This window comes from Chanodichthys erythropterus, chromosome 21 (assembly GCF_024489055.1).
Source record: "Chanodichthys erythropterus isolate Z2021 chromosome 21, ASM2448905v1, whole genome shotgun sequence".
In the NCBI taxonomy this organism is placed as follows: Eukaryota; Metazoa; Chordata; class Actinopteri; order Cypriniformes; family Xenocyprididae; genus Chanodichthys; species Chanodichthys erythropterus.
In genome coordinates, this window is record NC_090241.1 from 38712368 (window position 1) to 38730625 (window position 18258).

At 35.9% G+C, this 18258-nt stretch overlaps 2 protein-coding genes across 4 annotated transcripts in view; one reads left to right on the plus strand and one right to left on the minus strand.

The window, feature by feature from the left end:
* The window catches only part of LOC137010875 (inactive rhomboid protein 2-like), a 185906-nt gene extending 171228 nt beyond the window's left edge, over positions 1-14678 (plus strand). Inside the window, exons 18-20 of one of the 3 annotated variants that reach the window (XR_010893416.1) lie at positions 4111-4264; positions 5664-5903; positions 13180-13304. Coding sequence is in view for 2 of the 3 variants with exons in the window: in XM_067373275.1 (XP_067229376.1) it covers positions 4111-4264; positions 13180-13599 (574 nt within the window). In the remaining variant the exon portion in view is untranslated. Of the gene's footprint in view, positions 1-4110; positions 4265-4828; positions 5633-5663; positions 5904-13179 lie in introns of those variants that run through there. The other 2 variants (XM_067373275.1, XM_067373276.1) reach the window with 2 other exon arrangements.
* aanat1 (arylalkylamine N-acetyltransferase 1) lies at positions 13929-16782 on the minus strand. The gene is made up of 3 exons (XM_067373277.1): positions 16568-16782; positions 16138-16292; positions 13929-15990 (listed from the first exon to the last, which is right to left on the minus strand). Exons 1-3 carry the CDS (start codon positions 16719-16721, stop codon positions 15685-15687), a joined length of 615 nt encoding a protein of 204 aa, XP_067229378.1. The 5' UTR covers positions 16722-16782; the 3' UTR covers positions 13929-15684.
* Positions 16783-18258: the final 1476 nt, after the last annotated feature.

Sequence of the window (18258 nt, forward strand, 5' to 3'; positions counted from 1 at the left end):
ATCTATCTATCTATCAAACTAAATCTATCTATCTATCTATCTATCTATCTATCTATCTATATTCAAATCAGAACATCGTACAGACATGGGGATTGGTTTATATTGTCAAACAGCCTTTGAAGTATCATCATTGGTAGCTGCCAAGCCACTCCCTAGCAACCAAACAGTACCCTAGCAACCGTTTTGCAAGATCTATATCTCTGCATCAGAACATCGTACAGACATGGGGGTTGGTTTATATTGTCAAGCAGCCTTTGGAGTATCATCATTGGTAGCCGACAAGCCACTCCCTAGCAACCAAACAAAGTACCCTAGCAACCGTTTTGCAAGATCTATATCTCTGCATCAGAACATTGTAAAGACATGGGGGTTGGTTTATATTGTCAAGCAGGCTTTGGAGTATCATCATTGGTAGCTGCCGAGCCACTCCCTAGCAACCAAACAGTACCCTAGCAACCGTTTTGCAAGATCTATATCTCTGCATCAGAACATCGTACAGACATGGGGGTTGGTTTATATTGTCAAGCAGCCTTTGGAGTATCATCATTGGTAGCTGCCGAGCCACTCCCTAGCAACCAAACAGTACCCTAGCAACCGTTTTGCAAGATCTATATCTCTGCATCAGAACATCGTACAGACATGGGGGTTGGTTTATATTGTCAAGCAGCCTTTGAAGTATCATCATTGGTAGCTGCCAAGCCACTCCCTAGCAACCAAACAGTACCCTAGCAACCGTTTTGCAAGATCTATATCTCTGCATCAGAACATCGTACAGACATGGGGGTTGGTTTATATTGTCAAGTAGCCTTTGGAGTATCATCATTGGTAGCTGCCGAGCCACTCCCTAGCAACCAAACAGTACCCTAGCAACCGTTTTGCAAGATCTATATCTCTGCATCAGAACATCATAAAGACATGGGGGTTGGTTTATATTGTCAAGCAGCCTTTGGAGTATCATCATTGGTAGCTGCTGAGCCACTCCCTAGCAACCAAACAGAGTACCCTAGCAACCGTTTTGCAAGATCTATATCTCTGCATCAAAACATCGTAGAGACATGGGGTTTGGTTTATATTGTCAAGCAGTCTTTGGAGTATTATCATTGGTAGCTGCCAAGCCACTCCCTAGCAACCAAACTGTACCCTAGCAACCGTTTTGCAAGATTTATATCTCTGCATCAAAACATCGTAGAGACATGGGGTTTGGTTTATATTGTCAAGCAATCTTTGGAGTATTATCATTGGTAGCTGCCATGCCACTCCCTAGCAACCAAACAGTACCCTAGCAACCGTTTTGTAAGATCTATATCTCTGCATCAGAACATTGTAGAGACATGGCGGTTGGCTCTTTTGACTCATGCTAGCAATCTCTACTTCCAACATGCTACACATGCTAGCAGTGAATAGCTACATGCTAATATCTATTAGCTAAGTGCTAAAGTAGGCTAAGAACATGCTAATAACTCTATAAAACTCCATAGTAACCATCTGTGACAACTATCTATCTATCTATCTATCTATCTAAACTACTAAACTTAAACTTTCAAACTTCAAAGTTTCAAACTTCAAACTGAAAACTTCAAACTGAAAACTTTTAAAACTATTTAAAACTTTCTGGACTGGCTTTTTCAAGCCAACTTAAAGTTTGTCTTCAAACTTTTTTATCTAGTTATTATTCTTCTTCTGAGACTAAAATTTCTAACACTAACTCGTCCTAGAGCTTTAAAGCTAGAACTACTAAATTCGGCTCAAACCTTAAGACTGTTCTGACCAAGTGTGCTATATCTTTTCTAAGTTATCCGACTTACGGTTTTCCTAAAAATGACTATTAAATCTCGGAAAAATCCCATTGACTTTCATTGACGGAATGTTCAAATGAGCCAAGACTTTCAAATTCCAACTGTCAAAATTCAAATTTAAACTACGGAAGCCTATTAGACTCAAAAACTCAATTAGACTCAAGTGCCATTCTATGTACTATTTCTAATCCATTGAAACTCATTCAAACTCATTTATCTCTCTATCTATCTATCTATCTATCAAACTAAATCTATCACTTCTCATCTATCTATCTATCAAACTAAATCTATCAATCTATCTATCTATCACTTCTCATCTATCTATCTATCTATCTATCTATCTATCTATCTATCTATCTATCTATCAAACTAAATCTATCTATCTATCACTTCTTAGCAACCAACTCCCTAGCAACCAAACAGAGTACCCTAGCAACCGTTTTGCAAAATCTATATCTCTGCATCAGGACATCGTACAGACATGGAGGTTGGTTTATATTGTCAAGCAGCCTTTGGAATATCATCATTGGTAGCTGCCAAGCCACGCCCTAGCAACCAAACAGAGTACCCTAGCAACCGTTTTGCAAAATCCATATCTCTGCATCAGAACATCGTACAGACATGGGGGTTGGTTTATATTGTCAAGCAGCCTTTGGAGTATCATCATTGGTAGCTGCCAAGCCACTCCCTAGCAACCAAACAGAGTACCCTAGCAACCGTTTTGCAAGATTTATATCTCTGCATCAGAACATCGTAGAGACATGGCTGTTGGCTCTTTTGACTCATGCTAGCAATCTGGACTTCCAAAATGCTACACATGCTAGCAGTGAATAACTACATGCTAATAGTGATTAGCTAAGTGCTAAAGTGGGCTAAAAACATGCTAATAACTATAAAAACTCCATTAAAAACTCCATAGTAACCATCTGTGACAACTACCAACCACCTAGCAACATCATAGCAACCACCCAGGTTACCATAGCAACCACCTAACAACCACCCAGAACACCCTAGCAACTGCCTAGCAACACCTTAGCAACCACCCAGGTTACCATAGCAACTCCCTAGCAACCACCCAGAGTACCCTAGCAACCGCATAGCAACACCTTAGCAACTACTCCGTGTACCCTAGCAACCATATAGCAACACCCTAGCAACCACCCCGAGTACCCTAGCAACCATATAGCAACACCTTAGCAACCACCCCGAGTACCCTAGCAACCACATAGCAACAGCCTAGCAACCATCCTAAGTACCTTAGCAACCGCATAGTAAAATCCTAGCAACCACCTTTCTCTGACTATCTATCTATCAAAACTACTAAACTAAAACTGAAACTTTCAAACTGAAAACTTTCAAACTTTAAACTTTATAAACTACTTTAAACTTTCAGGCTAGGCTTTTTCAAGCCAACTTAAAGTTTGTCTCAACGAACTTTTTAATCTAGTTAATATTTAATTTGTTTCACATAGATATGCACTTGACAGTAAAGCACTGATTTTGCGCTAATATGCTATAAAGTAGCTAAATTTACTAGTAAATTTACTGCTCACCCTAATGTCATTACAAATGTATGACTTTCTGTTGAACATAAAAGAAGATAATGTGAGAAATGTCTGTTTTTTTTTTAATATAATTCAAAGGTAACCCAAATGGTATGGTTACCAACATTCTTCAAAATATCTTCTTTTGTGTTTCATAGAAGAGAGAAAGACATACAGGTTTGGAATGACATTAGGGAGAGTAAATTATATTTTTATATTTTGGGCTGATCTATCCCTTTAACAAAAGTAACATTGGTAAAGACTAGAGTTAACACCTAATTTATGTAACACACTAATATTTATATTTCATCAAGTTCTAATTGAATTAACATTTACTTAAATTGAAATTCATTAGAACGATTAAAAAGTTCAACAATTGGTAAGATCATAGTCACAGGTAAAACCATGCTCCTCATTACCATTGATATGGTTTCTAAAATAAATGAATAAATCCATTTGAATAAAAAGATAGTGTAAACACATGTAGAAATTACTAAAAAAAACTTTATGAAAGAGATTTATATTCCCCAAGATTTAATGTAAGTAATAATAGCAACATTTTTAATGAATAAATTTCTGCCAAAGCAGACAGGCCCACAGGGAAATTCCTGGTACTCCCTATGGCCAATGCATGCCTGGTCTTTATACTCACTCTTTCTCTCCCACTCTTTCTCATGTCTGTACATGGAATGACTGAGAGTATTACTAGATTTGACACAAAAATGTTACTGACAGTTTCTTTGACCCATGCTTATGTGATTGTTCTTCAGTTTACTGCATTGCCTGGTGTCAGTGATCTTCCAAATGACTATACTTAGAGACCTGGAGAAATTAGCAGGCTGGTTACGCATTTCCATCATCTACATTCTCAGTGGTATTACAGGAAACCTTGCCAGCGCCCTCTTCCTACCGTACAGAGCAGAGGTATGACACAAGTGCACAGCACATTTTAAACTTCACCTAAACATTGCTTGATAAAAAGTGTGATAATAGCTGGTAAATGCGATATATTTCCCGGTATATGCGACACCATGAATATCACCTGGCAATATACTGTATCTACGTTATTATAAGTATTTTAAAAAACTTACCTTCACATTCCTGCTTCTATACTCTCTTACAGGCATTGCCCCATAGTTGAAATGTATTGTCTATGGCAGTTGCCAGAACTTGTATTGACCCAGATCATTTAGTTTTGGTAGATGGTGTAAATTATTATGCTCGCAAATCATAAGCGTATATAGTGTAAAGTAAACTTCTGTTCACTTGCCTTAGGGTAAAAGAGTAACCTCCTATTTTTAATCTTAAATTTACCTTGAAAATTCTTGAATTGTTGACGTTTCTTAATTTGATTTGTTTTTCTTATCTGCAAATTTCTTGTGTACCATTCAGCAGAAAAGAGAAGACCGTTAATTCTACTTACGTCAGATGGTCATTGTTTTTTTGTTTTTTTTTATTATTATTATTATTTATTTATTTATTTAATAGGGAGAGAAAGAGAAACAGAAAATCTGGCCAATGAGAAAGTGAGGCTGAGAGAAAGTGAGGAAGGAAAAGAAGAGGGAAGAGGAATGTGCCCCCATTGAAACCTGCCAAGTACAGAAGCTTAATTCATTAACTCGAGAAGCTGTTTGGGATTACTGGGTGAAATAAATAACCCTGTCTGGAGGGTAAAAGTTCCCCCAGTTGCCTATCTGTCTTACCTTTCCTCTATTGCTGCATTTTTTTCTCTGCCTCTAACCCTTTCTTTCTGACCTGCTCTTGTAGAAAGTTACTTGAATTGTACAATGGTCAAATGTAACTTAAAGCCACTGTAGTTGTCCTTATTTAACCTCCTGTAACCTCAGCTTCCCTCCACAATTCGGTTAAAACTCTGACAAACCTGTTCAATCTAAAGTTTAAAGCAAAAGCATACTTACCACCACTCACACTTAGACTTGAGCCGATATTCGGTAATGCAATAAATCGCGATAATGAATATGATAATATCACAATATTATTTATAATTGTTTGTTCTTATTTGCTCCTTTTCAGTTGTCCACATTGTAATTAAAATTCCAAGTCCAAGTTTTCCAAGTCATTAGCTTCAATAGATTAAATTCCCAGTGATGAGGAAAACAAAAACAAAGAAATCCCAAATAAGTCATGTAAAAACAAAGTTTTAAATTAGGTAGTTACTAAATAACATGGATGAGCATTGTTTTTTTCCAACATGGAGGTTTTAGATTAAAATTTTTTCACAATTTGAATGGCAGTTCACTTAAATAGTGCTGCTGTCACTTCTTGGCATGTCCTTTCAATTACACTATTTCATATTTCTCAGGATGGAGAATATGAAAGCAAAAGATTTATTGGAAGTCCAGAAATCTCACCAGCCAAGCAGGATATTCTCAAACAGAGGGTAACACTTTAAAGCGGAACTCAGTAAGATTTGCAAAGCTCCCCCTACAAGTTCCTTCAGTGAATCACGCTGTCGTAAATACTCCAAGCACAGCTCTGGACTACAACGACTACAACACTCACCAACGCAGTAGTTTTGCAAATACAGTACAAGAAAGAGCAGGTGGGTAATTTGCAAATAAAGTACAATCGATGGAGGTGGGTAATTTTCGAAATTGTCTTATAAAGTCATAATATATACATTGTTTTTGAAGTACCGTAAAGCATTTTGTCACTCTCGCGTGAACGTGAACATGAGACGAGATTGTGTCGGGTCGATGCAATTCAACTTGCAAGTGCTGTATTCTGGCGTAGACGTGCCAGAGGGGGTTAGTGCACGCCTCAAACATACCACTACAAGTCAATTGACGATCGTAAAGACTTAAACTATTTATGAAGGTAAAAAAAGTTACTTAGTTCTGCTTTAAAATAAGGTTCATTCATTAATGTATTAGCTAACATGAACTAACCATGAGCAATACATTTGTTACTGTATTTACTAATCTTCGTTAACGTTAGTTAATGAAAATACAGTTGTTCATTGTTTGTTCATGTTAGTTCACAGTGCATTAACTAATGTTGACAATATTTTAATAATGAATTAGTAAATGTTGAAATTAACATTAACAAAGATTAATAAATGCTGCAGAAGTGCATTATTAGTTCATGTTAACTAATGTAGTTAACTAATGAACCTTATTGTAAAGTGTTACCAAAGAGAGAGTTATAAAGTAGGTGTTGAAATGTTACAGTGCTGCTGTACCTCCTTACAGTTATATTGGCAAGGCAGTTACCCACAAACTGCTTAAATGGCTTTTAACACATTATCTAATTCAAAGTGGCGTTGACCCAGAGCTTGGAGATTTACAGTGATCCCAGTCTTTTTTTTTTCTTTCTTTTTCTTATTTCCCAAACATCAGAATAGTGAAATGCTGATGTTTATACTAGAGGAACTGATAGTTACAGGTCAAATTTCAGCACTGTGTTTGACAGTTGTCTGTCTGTTTACATCACACTTACTAAGACATACTAAGTTGGTCCCCCTCCACTCTGGCACTGCATGTCCTTATTAAATGTTCTCTACCTGTCTCAGTGTCAGGTAGATCTGGTGATCGATGTGTGTTATCTGCTTATTAGTCCTTGGCTAATCCAGGCTCTTATCTCCACTCTCATGTGCTGACGGAAAGTTGGAATGTACTCCTCTTGTCAGGGATGGATTAGTGATGTTTATGAGATATTAAAAAGCACTGCTGAGTTTGCAGATCTAAAAAAAAAAAAACTTATACAGGAAGTGAGATCACTGCAACAATTAACTTCTGCAGAAGATTATTGGCTATGTGCAGAATAGCATACTAATTTATTTGTACAGTATATAAAAATTTTGAATCATGGAATTCCTGGTAATATTTGCACTATAGTATACACCTACAACAGAATGTGTGGAATGTTGTATCCCAAAATACAGTGTGGTTGACTCTTTCCAGTGGGGCAAATGAACTGCATACTTTTCCTCCTCATTATCTGATTATACATTTCGGTTAGTTGCACTGTATCTTTCAGCATATTCATTTGTGTTTCTTTTCTTGATATTACTTATTTCCAGTGTTCCTATTTAACATGACTCACTTGTTCTGACAGAGGTTAGTAAATATTTGTAAATCACTACAGTAATTTGCTATACTAGATTATTTAGATTGCTATACTAGCAATATTTAACTTTGTAGTAGAATTAAAGTTTGAAAGCTAAGTTTGTTTGAAGAAATCACATAAACACTTAAAAACATTTTTGGGGCTAAATAAAAAAAAACTTTTAAATATTGATGATAAGAGCCATTTTTAATAATTGATTATCAATAATTGATCATTAAGTAACAAATCAGCATATTAGAATGATGTCTGAAGGATAATGTGAAACTGAATACTAGAGTAATGGCTGTTGAAAATTCAGCTTTATCATTTTTTACTGTATTTTTAATCACATAAATGCAGCCTTAGTGAGCATAAGAGGCTTCTTTTGAAAAACATTAAAAATATTAAAGCTTCAGTCCGTAAGTCTTGCCTCTTTGTCGCCATTTCTGTTTGAAACTTGCAATTGCTGTTATTTGCAGAATTATCATTTTTACGTGGGTTGTGCATCAGCTCAGTATGAATTACTGAGTATGGATTAATTTAATGTTTGCTGTCAGTCACCACATCGGTGATACTGCATCACAGATTCTATGTCTTCGAAGTATGACCAAAATAAGAATTTTCACCGGAAAATGTCATCTAAAGGAGCAACAAATCTGCCACTTTTGTTCTGACCAACTGAGAAAAAAGCATAAATAGTGCTGCCAATGGTGATTAAATCTAACGATCACTTAGCTTGGATCACGTCAAACCGTGCAATGATTATTATTCTTATATTTTGTTCTCAAATTGTTAATGTTAACAACATCAGCATTGTGTAACTGGATTTAGTGTGTATTAGCATTACCTGTAGATTTCAATTTATGTAGCCACTCTGCAGTTGCTTTTGACTACTGGTGAATCTCTAGTTGTCACTGATTGTCATTTGGACCTTTCTGGATTACTATCCGTCATCAAAATTATAAATTTAATTATTCTAGCTGCTGTGAGAAAACGCTATAAACTATCGGCTACCAGTAGCATACTCACATATATCCTATAGCTGGGACTCTTCTTTCTGTTTACAGATGTGACGTAATGAAGCAAATATGAATGGCTACATGCTCGAATTTCTCATGGAAAACCCACCAGTACACATTTTATTATAAAACATTATTACAAGCTGACCATTGTGAGTCGGGCTATGGTAAGGACATAGTTTGATGAACACTGGCTTGCTCAAATAGATTTTGGATAATTTTTAAGTGAAAAAAAAAGTTATGGAGAGCAGCTTTAATTATTCCAAACTTTTAATTGGTAGTGTTCAATATGTAAATGCTATGTGCCTTTATCTGATCTGATTAAACACTCCAGTTAACCACATTTTCACCTAAAAGTTGCTCCTAATGCAGAAATTTAAGTGAAACAATCCACACTGCGTAAACATATACGTTGAGTAAATATATTGAAATATTGCAATGACATCAACCTTTTAAAAAGTCACCTGTATCACAAAGGTGTTTTCTTAGTTTTAAGTGTAGTTAGTCAAGTTTGTTTTTCTGTCTTATCTTTGGTGGTTCTATAATATCCATCGCTATATGCGTACATTATTTTTGAAATGTGAATATCCACAAATATATCCACCAATTAGTTTAATTGATTAGGGGAAACCCAATAAAATTAGCCATAGGTGTAATACTTGATTGTTATGCATACTGTAATACATAATGTATATATTTATATCTTTATAAATTTTTATCAGTAATTTAATAATGATCATCCAATTAGAGTCATTATCATGTTTGTCTCTAATCACTTTAGACTTTTTTAATCAAATTCTTTTGGATGTTGAAATGTTTCAAAATTCATACTTGTAAATCAAGATCGCAATGTGGCACATTTATTAGTAGGTACAAGGTTATTTAACAACTGTAGTGGGCAGTTCGGAAACTATTTTTATTGAAAAATTTAAAAGTCTTTAATTACTGCACCGTTGTTATATTTAACTTGTTCTTTACCATGAAAATAGCCATGGAAGCCAACAAACCTATCTCCCGGGTGAGGACCAGCTCCAGCACGAGAGTCACCGTTAGCATTTATTACCATTTATTTATCATTTATTAAATTACTATTTATTTTGTAAAATGGTATGAGAAAGGTCAAGCGAGTAGTACTGTAGTCTTTCTTTAAATGTGACTTGTGTTAATTGTAGTGATAACTTGGTAGTATGTGTGATTTGTCCAAACCTATAGCAGACAAAAATATATTTAATTAAGGAAACCTATGAAAAGAGTAAAGAGTTTGCTCTGTTGCTTCCGTTAAAGGGTCATGAAACCCCAAAACAGATATGTATAGGCTGCACATCATGGAAAACTAGATTTAGAATTCTAGATCAGTGTTTACAGTCATATCATAAGTTCTCCACATTAATCTTAAACACAGCAGAACACCTGTTTTGAGATGTCTCTCACGTTCCTTGTCCATATATTTATATATAACATGAAACCAGGTTATTCATGTGCATCATAAGCACCTTTTTTCAAAATCACCAGTGATATGTAAGCATGTAATTTGTAAAATGGTATTACAGACAATTATTTTTATATTGTAGTAGCAATAGCCTAAGGTTTACATGTGACGCAGATCTTAAAATCTGAGTGAAACATGTAGACAAAGGACATTAAGGGTTGGGTCACACGCAATGTAATCTCATTGACCTTACTCACACTCCTGATACCCCACACCTTTACAGCAGAGCTCCTCCCTAAAGTGTGACGGGGCATTGAATCCTGTTGCGGGTGTGTGTGTGTGTGTGTGTGTGTGTGTGTGTGTGTGTGTGCGTGTGTGTGTGTGTGTGTGAAAGAGAGAGAGAGCATGTTTCCTGTCTCACTCCTCTTCTCCTGGCCTTGTGGAAAGGTAAGATATCTCAGATTAGCCATCTGCCCAAGCAACCCTTTTCAGCCCTGACGTCATTCTAATCAGGTCACAAGAAGTAGCCTCTGCAGTGGATTTTCATCACTGCATGCATTAGGGCTGCTATTTACCAGTTCTGATAATCTATACAGCCAAACATGGAATAGATTGAGAACAACCATTATAAAGTTGTAGTTGTGTAAGAACTGGCTATAGGCCAGTTTTCTGAGATATGGCATACATCATTGAAACATAAACACACTGTATGTTAAAGGGTTAGGTTAAAACTAACCCAAAAATGAATCTTTTGTAATTAATTACTCGGCTTCATGTCAATCCAAACCCGCAGGACATTCATTCATCTTCAGAACACAAATTATTAAGATATTTTTGATGGTTAAGATACATTTTGATGGTTTTTTATCTCCCATAGACAGCAAAGAAGTGACCACATTCAAGGTCCAGAGAAGTAGTAAAAGACATGGTTAAAATAGTCAATGTGACTACAGTGGTTCAATTTTAATGTTTTGAAGTGACGAGAATACTTTTTGTGTGCAAAAACAAAACAAATAACTACTTTATTTAACAATGTTTCCTCTTCCCTTTCAGTCTGTTATGCAGTTGGCACAGTGAACGCAGTGCAGAGCTTCCGTGTTTACATCCAAATGCGAGCTCAGTATTGGCCGAGGCTGTTCACATGAGCACACGACACATGCGTGTGATCCTGATGCAGGAGCCGGCCAATACAGAGTCGGTGTTCTGATGTAAACATGGAAGCTCTGCACTGCATTCACTGCGCAACTGCATAAGGCCATCCTTAAAAATATTTTGGTTTGCAGTAACAGTAAAAAAAAAAAAAAAAGGGTCGGTAGGTCGGTCTATATATTTTTTTTCAAGTTTCAAGTGAACGCACCGGCCATAGTGTGACATCCGTTAACCAACATTGTAAACATAGATGACGGTTTTTATTTAAAAGAAAGAACGTAGCCTTCGTTTGTATGTAGGCCTAGGCTATTTATATATTTACAATACTTACTAAAATATAATTAATATTATTTTATTGCTTTTGTATTAGTTGTTTGAAGAGTAAAAAAAAAAAAAAAAAGGTCGGTCTCAGCGCAAATTTACAACCGGCAAGTCGGTCGGACTTAAAGCAAAAAAAAATATACAAATTTGAGTCAGTCCTAAATTGACAGGGTCGGTCGGGTTACAGCAAACAAGAATATTTTTAAGGATGGCCTAACAGACTGAAAGGGAAAAGAACATTTTTTGAATAAAGTTCTTTTTGTTTTGTTTTTGCACACAAAAAGTATTCTCGACGCTTCAGTGGTCCGATAATGGGCCATTATGTCTATTTAAAATGATATTGTCTCATAATTTGTAGCACGTTCCTTTTTCAGCATCATCTTTTTCATCATACAAAATGGTTGTATCAACTGATGGAAAATGGTTTAATGGATTGATATTTGACCCTGTAGTGGCATGCATTAACATTAGAGAAAAATGGCACGTCTGCTCTCAGATCAGACCAGCTTTGTTTATTTGAGCCACTGTTTATGCACCTGCTTGACACTCAGCGCTTTGTTTCTCTACCCTTTTACAAGGCTTTAATAGTGGCCAAACCATTGAAAATTTCTGAAACATTTCCATTAACGAAATAACATCAGACTAAAGCTGCTGTGACAATGTAACAGGAAGTCACTCTAATCATCTAAACATTGGTCTTTGAAGGGATAATTCACCCAAACATTAACATTGTGTCATCATCTACTCTGCCTCACGTTGGTCGAAACCCATGTTTTTTTTTTTCTTTCAATAAATACAAAATTAGTTATTAAACATACTTTTATCATCCATGCTTCTATTACAACAGTCCTCTCAAATTTAAGACTGATTAGACTACTTGAATTACAGACTTTTTATATAAAAATGCTATTTTTAAGTTTTCCATCTGGGTTTAGAACACAACAGTACAGAATATGAATTTTAGTGCTTAATGAGTTATTGTAATGTTAACTGTTGATTCAGGTGATAAAGATTTCGATTAAACCTCAGCGTCACAATAACATGGTATTATTATCTCCCATCTTGATCAGTCTGTGGTTATCTAAGGGACTGCTCATAAATAGATAACCAAGGTGAATTTTCATCTGCTTCTGCTCCTCGCAACTGTGGGGTCCCTCAAGATTCTATTCTTGGTCTATTCTGTTTTTAAAAAGCATAGTGTTTCTTTTCGTCGTTCCAATGATGACATGCATATCTATCTGCCACTTAAGAAAAAATGAACAATGCTTTAAAGCCCTTGTTAAAAAAAATTGTTTTCCAATCCTGGTCCTAAGGACCCACAGCTCTGCACATTTTGTTCAGTATATCCATCTTATCTGACAAACTCAATCTTAAAAACCCATCTTATCTGACAAGCTCAATCTTAAAAACCCATCTTTTATCCTTGCCATTTAATCACACTGAAAGATAAAATGTGTTTATTCTTGTTTCCATTTTATGAGGTTGTATTTTTCAGTGTATAAATGATGGTCTTTTCTTCAAACAAAGCTATGTATGGTTTTAGAAGACACAAAATAGCCTGAACATTTTATTAAACATAAATAACAGAAATCATAGAGGTTTTGGAGATAGGAAGCTGAATTACAGTTATGGGTAAACTATTCCTTTATTTTTTTTGTCTTTTGCAATTTAATTATATAATTTTATAATTATAATATATATAATTATAAAGTTATATTATATAGTTCATGGAAATTATGTCCCATTGAAATTTTATTGAAAGATTACAGCATAAGTAGCATCAAGTGCCTTTAAGGAATGCATTTTCACCCTTCGTGATACTGACATGATTTAATCTTTCTCTTCTACTATAGGTAGGTCCAGCAGGATCTCAGTTCGGTTTGTTAGCCTGTCTTTTTGTGGAGCTGTTCCAGGCCTGGCAGATGTTGGAAAAGCCATGGAAGGCTTTCCTGAAGCTATTATGTATTGTTCTCTTCCTTTTCTCCTGTGGCCTTCTGCCCTGGATTGACAACATTGCTCACATCTTTGGCTTCCTTAGTGGTCTTCTCTTGTCCTTTACTTTCCTTCCGTATGTCACTTTTGGCACCTTAGACAAGTACCGCAAACGTGCTCTTATTTTGTTGTCGCTGCTTGTCTATGTGGGGTTGGTGTCCTCACTTATTGTCTGGTTCTACATATACCCCATAAACTGGCATTGGCTAGAGCATCTGACCTGCTTGCCCTTTACTAGCAAGTTTTGTGAACGCTATGAGATTGATCATGTGGTACACTAGCTTTGTTCTTTGTAGGCTAAAACTTTCTCCAAGGACTGTGAGTGAAAGGAAGTTGAATCCCCATTTAAAAAAAAGAAGAAAAAAATAGAGGAAGACCGCAAATAATGCCATATTAAGTTTGTAACCCTAAAATGCAAAATGGCCAATGTTTCCCTAAGTAGTTCAGAACATCTCTAACTCACTAACTCTGATAATGTGCAGGTAAACTGATGTGTTGTTACTGAAGCCTGTTCTGTACTCTTGCTGTTCATTTAGGTTAAAATATCTGACAGTAAATGTCCTTCCAAAATGATTGTGTACAGTAAGCTTTATACTCTTTTCATCTGTCCTTAAACTTTTTTTTTTTTTTTTTTTTTTTTAAATGCAGCTGTTAGCTTCACACTAACAATCACTGAAATATAAAATACCATTCACATAATGGTTAATTTCCTATTATTTTGGCTGTTTGTATTTGCCCAAAGAACTGCAGAGCAATTAAATAAACTCAGAAGAGTCATTTCACTTAACTGTTATGAATAATAAGGTTTAATACCTCTATAGACAACTTAAAACCTCTGTCATTTATCAACATAGTAGGAGTTTGAATGTTGTGAACTGTAGCTTCCTGTACTTCTGTTCCTGGATTGCAAGAACATGTCTTTCAATCCTGTTTTTGAATTGAACAAGGGGAACTGTTGTTGACAGCCAGCTATAATGTCATGTATGGCTTCCTTTGGAACAGAATGTATTGTTTTTTTTTTGTTTGTTTTTTTTTTGTCTCCTTTCATTGTTTACTGAGTGCTGCACTTGTGCCTTAGAAGAGAACAGGAGTGACAATCTTACAATCTGGAATATTTTATGTTAAAGGTATTTGAACACATGATTAGAGATGGACCAAATAACTAGTGCTTCAAATAATAATACAAATAAGTTTGGGAATGTTATTTTCTGTGAAACAAATGTTTGTTTGTTTTTTGTTTGTTTTTTTTGTCCTTCATAATTTGTTTGCAAAAAAAAAAAAAAAATCCTTAAATGTAACTAATTCTCTGTGCCTTATTTAATAAATAAAAACATTAAGACCAGAATGATGATCATGTGAACGCTACAGAAATTTACACAATGACTTAGACTAATCTAAAGAAGGAAAAGAGCAAACATTCTGAAAAATATATTCTTTATTTATTTTTACTTACAAAATGTACAAAATCATAGATGTCTTGATTCAAGACTGTGGAGGCATAAGTGGTGGATTTCTACAGGGAAAGGCAATGGAAACCAGTCTTAAACACCTCAAATTCTCTGTCATACATTTAGGTGATGATTTCTGTTTTGCAACACTTCTGTACATGGAACATTAACTGTTCAATCATTATTTGTAAAAACAAATAATTTTAATCAATAAATTAAATAGTACTGGTGCCTAACCAATAGTTTTTTCATGTTTATCTATATTAAACGTTTGTCTCAATGGCACTCACATACATACCAGCCCAACACTGTATGCTCTCTTGTGGCTTTTTTTCATAAGAGATCACAGTGGAGAAGTGTTCAGTTGATGCTATTTTAATGCTTCCATTGAATAGACACACATCTAAAGCACCCACAAGTCACTGAATGCAAAAACTAGCCCAGAGTAGGTTTACAGCTGAACCACTGCCTTATCTTATCTGCCTTACCTCTGATCTCACAACAAAAAAATCTGTCATGAATTAAACATGTGCATGAGTAATAAAAAAAATAAAATAAAAGATAGGGAAATGCATAACAATAACAAATACAATACAAAATAAACAATAATAAATAAACCTAGTGTATTAGATTGACTTTGAGGAAAAAGACATGATGAATTAAAATAATCAATATCAGCCATCACTGTTAGGTTGAAAAAAGGGTGGGATGCAGTTTGCTATAATGTTCCCTTTTTCTTTTCTTTTAAAAAAAAAAATAAAAATTAACCATCTTTGCTAAACTGAATAAAGTCTTACAAAAGTGGACACAAATATAACTACACAATATCTAGACCAAAACCAAAAGCTGCTTCAACACATCAACTGCTTCACCGGTTGGCCTTTTGGGGAAACAAAATGATCCACGACTAGTGATCCCTTAACAGCCACTGTTACGACGCATGAATGCATGTCCCCTTACAGGATAATACATCTCGATGAAGGTAAGTGGCCCTACAGTGATTTCAGAAGGACCCTGCCCTTTAAAGCCAGACTTCTGGTAGAAGGGCACCAGGAAGTCCTCACACATGAGAACAGCACGGCGGACATATGGTAGACAGCGCAGATACTGCAAGTAACGCCACAAGAGGATGGATCCTTTTCCCTGCTGGCGGAAGGTCCGGTGGACTGCCAGCACATGGATGTGGACAGTAGTCCCATGAGGCTTATGAAGGGTCAGTGCATCCTATTAAGGGAGACAACAAAAATAAATCATGTACACCAATTACAAGAAAAATAAACAACTACACGTTAAGATTAAATAATAATATGACACTTTTTAAAATCATTAGTTTCTGACAATAACGAATACATGATTTGAAGGTTAGATTACATTGGTAAGACGGTCCTGGTCCCAGAGTGATCCAATGATAAAAGCAACAAGCCTCCCCTGTTCAAACCAGCCCAAAGAAAGCTCAGGACAGAGGGTGAGGAAGTGTCGGACCTCATCCAGATGAAGAGGACATTCCCCAGAAACAGATATAAAAGCTGAGCAATAAACCGAGACAATAACTTTTAGTAATTATATATATATATATAGTACACATAACCAAATGTAGGCTATGTATATGGCAGGCTATTTATTAATATAAAAACTAAATTTTACATTTAACACTATACAAAAGTCGTTATAGTCGCTAAACTTAACGGAATGGCAAAATTAACAAAAGAGCAAAGTGTAGGCCTATGAAAAACACTGTTCCCCAAAATAATTAATAACACAATTCGCTGGTTGTAATAGGACTGTGGTAGTTTTGTCTCACCCTCTCTCTCTATTTCGAACACACTGATGGCGTCCTCAGTGTTGAGCGAGCGGAACTCGCTGGCGGGGAGCGTGTGCCGGCGCTGGCGGCCAGGGGAGATCGGAGCTCTCATGTGGATAGGCTTCAGGAAAGGCAGTGCGCTCACTACTGACATTTCTGCTGCTTTTAAAATCTCCTATGTCTTTAAATAAAGAAATAATATTCAAATGCAGGTATTCTAAGAGCTGTGTCAAATGTGAATCATGGAGAGGCGTACCATGAGCATTTATACCCCTCGATCTGCTTAAGATCCATTAGTCATCATAAGCCTTAAACCAGCCCCCATTTCACCATTAATCACGTTTACTGAAACCGCGTGAGTGTTATTGATGGTAAATAGACAGAGATTGTTAAACCCGTTGGATATGGTTAGAAACAGTTTTTTTTTTTTTTTCACCCATTAAACGAAAGTGGCAAACTATTTCAGACACCTTATAAGAAAGACTGAATTAAAGCAGTACCTGTACAAACAAATCACCTTCACTTGGGCTGACGGCTCAGTACATTTCCAGCAAAGCTGGTGGATTACAGTTATTTACAATAAAGACAGATAATGAATGTACAGAGCTATATCAAGCAATATCACAAGCAATATTGCTATTGTAATTCTGAGCATTAGCAAGACTAATTCTGACATAGGCACATTATATGCTGATATATTGTTTATATACAACAACAGTAGTAATAATTTATTGACCTTAAGTAACATAATGGCTAGCTAGTTATTAAAGCCATGTTTTCTTCTCTGTAAACAAAAATAGTTCCAAACCACTTTGCATTTTAACAGCCTACAGGATAAAATCGGTCGGAACAGTGGAGTGGAGTGACAGATTTTCCCATAAAAATACTTAATTTTTCCCCTCACATAATTATCATTGGTTGGGCCTATAGGCTATGTATTTATTTTTAAATGTATTCCTCAAATATGTTAATGTGGTGAGCTATTACTCATTAACCAATGCAACGAACGTTTCATTCAAGACCGATTCCTGACAAAGTGCATTTAAACTAACAATCCGAGTTCAACAGCAGTCTATTTGCTGTCAGACACTGACACCATGTGGCTGCTCTCTCAACTGATCATGTGCTTGGGTGGGAGCAGCAGATGAATTATCACAGACAAACATAAAAGACTTATCCAGTCAGCACTATATGTGATGTCCACACACATGCACACACACACTAGGCCTACTCCCAGAGAGCTTCACCCCACATCTGGCCCACGTGGAATCCACTACAACACTCTATGGCTTAGCAATGCCTCAATCCAGTTATAGAGTGATTAGAGATACCAAACCAATACATATGGTAGCTACACTACATTTTATTGCAACTTGAACATACAGCGTGAAAAAAAAAAGTTAGGCCTACTAAATATTTTCTTTATGTTTTTCTCACTTAAGTCTCTTTCTCATTGATCGCCAGATTTGTTCTTTGGGGGGGGAAAAAAACACGTTGCTGTTTGGTTTGTATTTATTTGTTGTGCCCTCTTGTTTACCTTTTGTTCACCAGAATGACGTCAACTTCACTCATCAGCATTTTTCGTTGTTGTTTTTTTTTTTTTTTTTTTTTTTTTTAAATCCATTACTTTGTGCTTCTGGCTGAATTAAACTGGGCAGGTAATTGCCCTAAAAGCCAATATACCCCTATCT

Excerpts from the sequence above, each read along its gene's own strand:
- aanat1 (XM_067373277.1), bottom strand. The coding sequence starts at position 16,721 with ATGTCAGTAGTGAGCGCACTGCCTTTCCTGAAGCCTATCCACATGAGA. Across the intron at positions 16,293-16,567 it reads GTTCGAAATAGAGAGAGAGG|CTTTTATATCTGTTTCTGGG; the intron begins GTGAGACAAAAC and ends TTTATTGCTCAG. Across the intron at positions 15,991-16,137 it reads ACCAGGACCGTCTTACCAAT|GATGCACTGACCCTTCATAA; the intron begins GTAATCTAACCT and ends CTCCCTTAATAG.